The 10,739-nt window shown below is 36.7% G+C and overlaps 1 protein-coding gene across 1 annotated transcript in view; it reads left to right on the top strand.

Moving 5' to 3' along the window:
* The window catches only part of LOC130546298 (dynein axonemal heavy chain 2-like), a 129,566-nt gene extending 125,587 nt beyond the window's left edge, over positions 1 to 3,979 (top strand). Inside the window, exons 27-28 of the mRNA XM_057321520.1 lie at positions 2,892 to 3,048; positions 3,824 to 3,979. Coding sequence (XP_057177503.1) covers positions 2,892 to 3,048; positions 3,824 to 3,979 — 313 coding nt within the window. The remainder of the gene's footprint in view (positions 1 to 2,891; positions 3,049 to 3,823) is intronic.
* Positions 3,980 to 10,739: the final 6,760 nt, after the last annotated feature.

A 10,739-nucleotide genomic window follows, 5' to 3' on the forward strand; every position in this document is an offset into this window, starting at 1 on the left:
AATTTGCTATTTATAGGACAAATGTTTAGGTAAAATTATTGTTTTTGTTTCATTCTGTGAACAAACAATATTTGTTTGTGCTCCCAAATCTCAATAAAAATATTGTTTCTATTTGCATTTATTTGCAGAAAACTGGAGAAACAAATCAAAATAACAGAAAAGATGCTCTGTATTTTTTCAGACCTCAAATACTGCAAAAAAAAGTTAATATTCACTTTTAAACAACACAACAGTAATATGTCATGGTAATGGACAGAGCACCCAGTTGCAGACTGAGATGGTGGAAAACAATGACTTTAATAAATGAAACACAAAGCAAAAACCCACGAGGGGGTAAAACAATGATAACAGAGGATACGAATACACAGATATGACAGAACACAACAGACTGACTAAACTAGACTAGACTATAACAACACTTGACACAAACTACAACTGACTAGACTAGACTAGACTAGACTATAAAACTCCAGAGTGCAAAATAGACGCAATGTCTTTAACAATGGCATAAAGCACAACAAACCGGCATAAGACAGAAAACACAAGGGCATTAAATAGGGAACCAAATCAAGAGGGGTACAGGTGCAGGACAAACGAGAGGGCGGGAACAAAGACGAGACCGGAGAGAGCGCATGGCTCAAAACAACAATGACATGTCTCTCTCACACTAAAGACGTGGGTCTGTCATGATCCTGCCACAAGACTAAAATATGACCAGACGAGGCAGAATCATGGCATAATATTTGTACATGTATTTATGAAAAGTTCAAAAAGTATTTTTATGCGATAACCTCGATTTAGCACCGTTTTCATGTGTCTTGTCATGCTGTCATTCTTTCACATTGCTCTTGGATGATTCCTGAGGTTTGGTTTTGTTGAAATTCATCAGACACTGGACTGGAATGGCCACAATACATCAACAAATGCTGATTAAGTGAAAATTCGGAATAGTCTCCTAATTTTATCAGGAGCTATATTTATATTGCAAAGACAGCACATTTCCATTACACAATAATCATCTACCCCATCATGTTTGGTGAAAAGACTTTGCCAGACAAATAACAAAAAAGGGGATGTGGCGAGAAAGGTTTCAGTGAAATGTCGCTCTATATAACATTGATTTTACCTATGCCAGGATTGGCCACTGTGGCTGAAATGGCCGATCTTATTGTGTCTTTTAGTATTGTGCATTTACTTTATTTGGTTTTAGCAGATAGCTCACAAATATTGTAGATCAAACTACTGGAAAGACGAGTTGTGCTCCGTTTGGCCAGTGCATCCCTGCGGTTCTAGGATGAGCGGCAATCACACACCCTGGCAGCCAGACCCTTGATGCATCTCTCTTTTCTCTCACGCAGAGTGTTACGCACTCTGGCGCCATCCCTGCCGCTAAACGCGCCGTTTTCCGCTTTCCATTTTCCTCTTTTCTGTCATTCGCTCCCTACGTTTTGATTAGATCTGGCGTTCACAAAACAACAGCCCATCGGCCCCAATCAGGCGTACTGCAGCAGCCCTGCCAGAGACGGCAAAGACAGGCCTCACGTTCCCCTGATGACAGCCGGCTAATCACACTGATGCAACCCTCTGAAAGATCCCTGTTAGCATCTCCCGCTGGCCGACACCGCACATCGGGGGAGAAGATGAAAATAAACAGAGCTCCAGCCTCAGAAGTCCAGAACCGACAAAACGGGAGAAGAGAGAAGAGGGAAAGAAAAACAGGCAGTTTGCGAGAGATCATGTCCCAGACAGATCAGCCTCAATCTCAGGGGGGCCAGTCGCTGGCAGAACGCTTTTGAAATGGTGCTGTTGTGTTTTGTTGTGGATCAGATGTGCTGACGGTCTCTGAGGATTTCTGTGAGAGAAGACAACAAGCTGTGCGTCACGGCTACGGGATCTCTCGCGGGAGAATTCAATCCTTTCGCTGTCATTGGATGTCACACCTGTTTACATTTACATTTAGTCATTTAGCAGACGCTTTTATCCAAAGTGACTTAGTTCAGGGAGCAATACGCAATATGTCATACAGGAGCAATAACACAATAGGTACTAATACAAAGTTACTAGTTTCAACAAAAGCTAGACCACTACCAGTTGAGAGAAAGAGAGAGGGTTAGTTTTTTTTTCTTCATTTCTCTGTCAAGTATTCACAGAAGAGATGGGTTTTAAGTAGTTTTTTGAATGTTGTGAGAGATGTGGTTGACCAGACTGAGTTAGGAAGAATGTTTCACCAGGAAGGAGTTGTGAAGGAGAATGAGCGGGAAAGTGATTTTCTGCCCTTATGAGAAGGCAATACAAGACGCCACTCATTTGCTGAATGCAGGGTTCTTGATGGGGTGTAGGAGTGTAGGAGGGTGTGAAAGTATGCCGGTGCAGATCCAGTGATAGTCCTGTAGGCAAGCATTAGTGACTTGAATCTGATACGGGCTTCAACTGGTAGCCAGTGGAGAGACATGAAAAGGGGTGTCGTGTGAGCCTTTTGGGCTGTTGGAAGACGAGGCATGCTGCTGCGTTCTGAACCAGCTGGAGTGGTTTGATAGCCTTTGCAGGAAGACCAGCAAGGAGAGCATTGCAGTAGTCCAACCGTCTACTCAAGACTCTGTTTATTATGACAGAGTCTGACCGTCATCGTGACCAGTGTATTGTGACTAAACATCACAGTTCTTTAGCTCTTAAAACTGTCATAATAAAGCAACTGGCTTGTAATTTTAGATTAAGAGTTTTCAATTGAATATTTTCTACCACCTTTGTTCATTTCTCCCAAGAGGCATTTACAAAGAATTTCAAGCGAGGTTAATCCACTCATTGTGAGCACAGATTCTTGTGTCTATGTCAAAGCATCTCTACTATTTGAAACGTCAAATGACTGTTCGGGTCTGTTTCTTTTATTTTAGACACTGGGATCAAATACGGCAAGAAGTCCAGCAGTCATTCGATCCAAACAGTCCCGACTTCACCCTCGAGAAGATAGTGTCTTTGGGTTTGGACCACCATGCTGAACGCGTCAGTGACATATCAGGAGCTGCCAGCAAAGAGCTCTCCATAGAACAGGTTTGATAGTCCCCTCTCCATTTTCAACTCAGTCTTAATAGAAATTAAAGAATATGTTTTGGATTTTACATTATAGGTTCTTTAGATCAGTGTTTGGCTTCTGGGTTCTTTAAAGCACTAGGCTTTCAATAGGACTAGAGAATAAAAGGTTTTGTGAAACATAATTGGATATTATGAGAAATCCAATTTAATCCTTAATCTTGAGAAATAAAAGAGGCAGCTCCAATGCCAACGTTTATGAATTAAGGTTGGTTTCAGTGCATTATACATTTGATCAATTATTATGTTCCCTGTTAATCGAACCCATGTCTCTCAACCGGTTCCAGACCTCTTTCAGGTGAATACATCACATCACCACCAGATACAAAGTGTCAGAGAAAAGGTTAAAATTGTAATGAAAAACAAATCGTTGCTGTCAGACTAAAAGCTCATATCTCCATTTTTCAGTATTTTTACTTTTTCAGAAATCATAACTATTGGTCATTCTTCATGTTTGTCTTTGGTTTTGCAAATATTTAACCAATAAAAAGTATTGAAAAGAGCTGTCGACTTTGACAACACAATGTTTGTCAAAATGCTGTTTTTATGTCCTGTAAAGTAGAAGTTTTGGAGATGCAAGCTTTAAGCCAAACAGTGACAGAATTATATTTATGATGAAAAGCATACAATATCCCATTGTATCCGGTCATAAACTCTTGGTTTACTCTTGGTAAAAATTGGTTTTATTTTTCTTTTTTCTTTTGTTTCCATTTCTTCTTTTGTGTCTGATGGACAGACAGTAGGCTCAGCGATTCTCATTGCTCTCTGCTCCTCTCATAACACAGAAGATCCTCTGAGACTCAGTATGTTAAAAAGAGAGGGAGAGTCACTGTCAAGAGGATTAGGGTCAGAGGTCATGTTTGAAGGGTCAGAGATGATATCCTCAGAGTGACATTCTGTAATCAGACCGACCCAGCGGAGACTCGCAGCAGAGAGATTTAGAGTCTGGCGGCTGTGCCATACAGTTTGAATGTAAAGGCAACAATGTTCATGGGTACAAAGACTAGTGCTGTATTTAAAGATTAGTAAATCTAAAATCTGATTCTGACATTGTGCATCTGTGTCTTTGCGCATCTGTGTCTTTGCGATGCACATGTGTTTCTCTGCCCATATTAACAGATTAAAGGCCTGTTCATAGTAAGAATAACTAAAATAAATCAAAAATAAAACTATCTATGTCCACACTAATGGACGATAACGTTTGATTATTTTAAGTTTGCGTGTGAGCCCTGTCAATTTGAATGGATTTTAATTGGCTAATTTTTTTTCATTATAGGGCTGTCACAATATCAGATTTACACTACACAATTATTGTTTATCCAATAGAATTTACAATAGCCATGAATCATAAAATAATATTGCTTTCATTCAAAATCATCTTTTATTTTTTTTATTTTGTGTTTTTCTTTTTTGGTCAATTAATTACATAAAAAATACAAGTGTATGTGACATGACTGAAGATTTTAACCGTTGTGGTTTAACAGACAAATGCTAAACGGGTACAAGACCACCTACTATGTTGGAGTGTCAACCAGATATTGGCACTGTATATACTGTATATAAATAAATATATTATGTATTCCTATATCCCCGAAACACAGAGGATGCCAACCTGACGAACCCATCAAAGCATCGGACCTCCTTTCCTCTATCCATATTCTTGACTGCTTCTTTGTCACGCATAAAGTGTATGGAATTCCAAAAGTGACAATATAAAAAATAATTAAATACAAAAATAAATCCATGAAGAAATGTAAAAAAGCAAAAATAAATGAGTATTTATACTTTTATTTCCTTATTTATGGGTAATTATATATTTTTTCACGCTTATTTATTTTTTCATTTATTTATTTATACATTTATTTATTTCCACTTTTATTTATTTCCACATTTATTCATGTATATATGTATTTATTCCTACATTTATTTATTTTTACATTTATTTATTTCTACATTTATTTATTTATGTATTTCTTTGTCTGTATGCTAATGAGTGGGGGCGTGTTTCACCTCAGACATTAGCAATCGATCTCAGAGCGGCGGTGCTGAAGCTTTGAGGCCACAGGGACACCTTGTGGTGTGACCGAACGAAACGAGGTTGACGAAGTTGCATAGAGAAGGCAATCGAGTCATTTAATATCACCCTAACTGTATGTAGACAGGGTTACCACACATAGCCTACATACTCTTTATTAGGGACATTGCCGTAAAACATTATTCGGTCGAGATTTCTAAAATGTCTTTGCACACATGAACAGAAACTGCACAACAACAGGTCTGCTATGAGACACTTGGAAGAATACACTTGGACATGGAAGCGCGTGAAATTATCCACTAGTGATCACATTTATTGTAAATGCGCTGGATGGAGCTGATAAGAACTTGAGTTGTTTGTCGATGAGACTCGCACAAACCAGCTCAGAACGCCGAGAGAAACCAGCGCATTTCACTGAAGTCTACGCAAGCATTATGATCAATGCGTTTGAAACGCGTCTGCAAATACAGTTTACATTCGCGTTTCCTAACTTTGCAATGCATAACACGTGGCATTTCGAATGCTTAAATTATAACGCATATTTCCATAGGCGTAATTTGCGGGTGGACGGGTGGGTCATGTCCCCACCACTTTTTGCCAAAGTCAATTTTGTTGCTTTGTAAACAGAGGCGATTTCTAACAACTCCGCCCATCAGTTTCAGATTGGAATAGACAAAGTGTAAGAAACGCACACGAACATCAACTTCTCCAGTGGCGTAGAGCGTAAAGCGTGTGTTACCTACTTCATGTCGTCGTGGGTTCGGGACTGCTGTCCGCTGAACTTTTTCCCTGTCACATATCAGATTGTAAAGGTATTTATTTGTAATAAACGATGAAAATATTTGAAAATGGCTTTTCAAGTCATACATGTACCAAACATTTTGCGCTTAATTGCACTTTGATGCTATATATTCGTCCTTATTGTTCTCGACATGCCGTTGCTATCGTCTATTGCAAGATTAATTACATTTTGATACTTGATAGAAAACTCAGATAAATGGAAAAAGTCACAACTTTGTAGTTTCATGAGTTCAAAACAAAATTTAAAAAGTTTGTTGTATATTTGTAGCCTATCTGGCAATGCCTGTATAATAAGTGAAAATAAGATTTTTTTAAAGATATTATTTTTCCATCGGTTTCAGCACAACATGCTTTAAATGATCTATTAATGAAAACATGATATAGTTTAAAAACAAATGGAAGCAGATCTGATATGTGGAAATTTAGAATAGTGAGTTTAGCGGATTCGTACGGTGGTGTATTGCTGCCACGTATTTTTCCACTCAATTATGTCGTTAAAACGAGATATGTCGTTTAAATGAAATATGTCGTTTTAACGAGATAATATGTCGTTAAAACAACATATTATCTCATTTTAATGACATATTATTTCGTTTTAATGACATATTTGAGTGGAAAAAATAAAATGTAAGTGGCAGCAATACGCCACCATAGTAAAGGGATAATATGACGTCTCATAATAATAACACATTAATCTATTACGTGAAAGTGACATGTTTTCTAGCTGGACATAGGTAAAATGTCATGTTTTCGAACCACGGCCCGCTGTACGGTACACTAAAAAAATCTGTAAAAATAGGGCACAATATACTGTATTAATATGAAGGAATTTTCTGTATTCATTTTTACAGTTGTTTTACCTGTATTTTACATTTTGCACTGCATTAAATTGCATTTTAGCATTAACGGAAATGTCCATAAAATAAAGGAAAATGTACTGGCAATTTTCTGCAACTACTTAATCCGTTTTTTTACGGGATTTCTTTTTTACAGTGTAGCCAAAATCAAGAGAGCGATTTCTCTTCTGAGTTGTGCTTACGGATACAGAATATTTAATAAATGTTTGACTGACAACAAATCCAGCCTGAATACATTTCAGATGTAGTAGTTTATATCCACGAAGCTTCCCATAACGGTCTAGTTCATCAACGAGGAATAATGCCACTTCCAATGGGTCCGCTCAGCTACCAAAGTGACAACCGGACCATATTCGTTGCCACGACGTACCAAATAACGTTTATGGGACGTGACGAGTACATCCCAACAACCAAACAGTTAAAATCGTTTTTATAATTGTATTTAAACACATCGTCCCTCGCATGGAGGATTAAATTAATTTGTGATTAATCTGTGCATTAAAGATTCAATTTTATGCATCATTTAAATAATTTTCTAGTTAAATATGTATTATACAAAATATGATGATTAATAAAACTTAACACAGCACTGTACATCAGCATCAGATAGGCTTATTCAGATAGGCTACTGAAGTAAATGACATAAATAACCAAAGACTTCAACTCAATGTAGAGGATTCAAAGCAGATATTTATTGACAAAGATTAATAAATATTATCTTTAAGCTTAATATTACATTCTTGTTTTACCACAAGTTTAGCAGGATGTCCGTTTTTTTAGNTGTCAAACACACATTTTTTAACATGGGGAAAACACACATTCGTTTCAGTAGTTTTTATTTTATCACAAATTAATACGTTTAATTACGTACGGCAACAGCCATCCTTACATATAATAAAGCACAACATGCTTTAAATGATCTATTAATGAAAACATGATATAGTTTAAAAACAAATGGAAGCAGATCTGATATGTGGAAATTTAGAATAGTGAGTTTAGCGGATTCGTACGGTGGCGTATTGCTGCCACGTATTTTTCCACTCAATTATGTCGTTAAAACGAGATATGTCGTTTAAATGAAATAATATGTCGTTTTAACGAGATAATATGTCGTTAAAACGACATATTATCTCATTTTAACGACATATTATTTCGTTTTAACGACATCTTTGAGTGGAAAAAATAAAATGTAAGTGCCAGCAATACGCCACCGTAGTAAAGGGATAATATGACGTCTCATAATAATTACACATTAATCTATTACGTGAAAGTGACATGTTTTCTAGCTGGACATAGGTAAAATGTCATGTTTTCGAACCACGGCCCGCTGTACGGTACACTAAAAAAAATCCATAAAAATAGGGCACAATATACTGTATTAATATGAAGGAATTTTCTGTATTCATTTTTACAGTTGTTTTACCTGTATTTTACATTTTGCACTGCATTAAATTGCATTTTAGCATTAACGGAAATGTCCATAAAATAAAGGAAAATGTACTGGTAATTTTCTGCAACTACTTTATCCGATTTTAAACGGGATTTCTTTTTTACAGTGTAGCCAAAATCAAGAGAGCAATTTCTCTTCTGAGTTGTGCTTACGGATACAGAATATTTAATAAATGTTTGACTGACAACAAATCCAGCCTGAATACATTTCAGATGTAGTAGTTTATATCCACGAAGCTTCCCATAACGGTCTAGTTCATCAACGAGGAGTAATGCCACTTCCAATGGGTCCGTTCAGCTACCACAGTGACGACCGGACCATATTCGTTGCCACGACGTACCAAATAACGTTTATGGGACGTGACGAGTACATCCCAACAACCAAACAGTTAAAATCGTTTTTATAATTGTATTTAAACATATCGTCCCTCGCATGGAGGATTAAATTAATTTGTGATTTAATCTGTGCATTAAAGATTCAATTTTATGCATAATTTAAATAATTTTCTAGTTAAATATGTATTATACAAAATATGACGATTAATAAAACTTAACACAGCACTGTACATCAGCATCAGACACTTTATTCAGATAGGCTACTGAAGTAAATGACATAAATAACCAAAGACTTCAACTCAATGTAGAGGATTCAAAGCAGATATTTATTGACAAAGATTAATAAATATTATCTTTAAGCTTAATATTACATTCTTGTTTTACCACAAGTTTAGCAGGATGTCCGTTTTTTAGATACAACTATCAAAATCTTCTTCAGTCACACTCGCAAACATCAGGGTCAATTTTGTTTTGAACTCATGAAACTACAAAGTTGTGACTTTTTCCATTTATTTGAGTTTTCTATCAAGTATCAAAATGTAATTAATCTTGCAATAGACGATAGCAACGGCATGTCGAGAACAATAAGGACGAATATATAGCATCAAAGTGCAATTAAGCGCAAAATGTTTGGTACATGTATGACTAGAACAGCCATTTTCAAATATTTTCATCGTTTATTACAAATAAATACCTTTACAATCTGATATGTGACAGGGAAAAAGTTCAGCGGACAGCAGTCCCGAACCCACGACGACATGAAGTAGGTAACACACACTTTACGCGCTACGCCACTGGAGAAGTTGATGTTTGTGTGCGTTTCTTACGCTTTGTCTATTCCAATCTGAAACTGATGGGCGGAGTTGTTAGAAATTGCCTCTGCTTACAAAGCAACAAAATTGACTTTGGCAAAAAGTGGTGGGGACATGACCCACCCGTCCACCCGCAAATTACGCCTATGGAAAATGCGTTATAATTTAAGCATTCGAAATGCCACGTGTTATGCATTGCAAAGTTAGGAAACGCGAATGTAAACTGTATTTGCAGACGCGTTTCAAACGCATTGATCATAATGCTTGCGTAGACTTCAGTGAAATGCGCTAGTTTCTCTCGGCGTTCTGAGCTGGTTTGTGCGAGTCTCATCGACAAACAACTCAAGTTCTTATCAGCTCCATCCAGCGCATTTACAATAAATGTGATCACTAGTGGATAATTTCACGCGCTTCCATGTCCAAGTGTATTCTTCCAAGTGTCTCATAGCAGACCTGTTGTGCAGTTTCTGTTTTATGTGTGCAAAGACATTTTAGAAATCTCGACCGAATAATGTTTTATGGCAATGTCCCTAATAAAGAGTATGTAGGCTATGTGTGGTAACCCTATCTACATACAGTTAGGGTGATATTAAATGACTCGATTGCCTTCTCTATGCAACTTCGTCAAACCTCGTTTCGTTCGGTAACACCACAAGGTGTCCCTGTGGCCTCAAAGCTTCAGCACCGCCGCTCTGAGATCGATTGCTAATGTCTGAGGTGAAACACGCCCCCACTCATTAGCATACAGACAAAGAAATAAATAAATGTAGAAATAAATAAATGTAAAAATAAATAAATGTAGGAATAAATACATATATACATGAATAAATGTGGAAATAAATAAATAAATGAAAAAATAAATAAGCGTGAAAAAATATATAATTACCCATAAATAAGGAAATAAAAGTATAAATACTCATTTATTTTTGCTTTTTTACATTTCTTCATGGATTTATTTTTGTATTTATTTATTTTTTATATTGTCACTTTTGGAATTCCATAGCATTAAAGTGATAATTCTGTTCCAAATGTGTATAATTTCTTTGTTCTGATGAACACTGAGAAAGATATTTGGAATAATGCTTATAACCGAACAGATCTCAACACCCCCCTGGTGACAAAAACCACCATATGCTGGGTTAGGTGTGTTTTGATGCTGGTTTGACCATCTTAAACCAGCTATGGACCAGCACATAACCAGCTTAAACCAGCGCATGACCAGCTTAAACCAGCAAAGCAGCATCAAAACATACCAAACAGGCATATTCCGTTTTTATTTCAACAGGGCCATTGACTACCATAGTAGGAAAAATTACTTTATCATTTTTTTTGTTCCGTTTAACACAAAAGAAGACAATTTGA

The sequence above is a fragment of the Triplophysa rosa genome, linkage group LG1 (assembly GCF_024868665.1).
Source record: "Triplophysa rosa linkage group LG1, Trosa_1v2, whole genome shotgun sequence".
NCBI classification, from domain to species: domain Eukaryota; kingdom Metazoa; phylum Chordata; class Actinopteri; order Cypriniformes; family Nemacheilidae; genus Triplophysa; species Triplophysa rosa.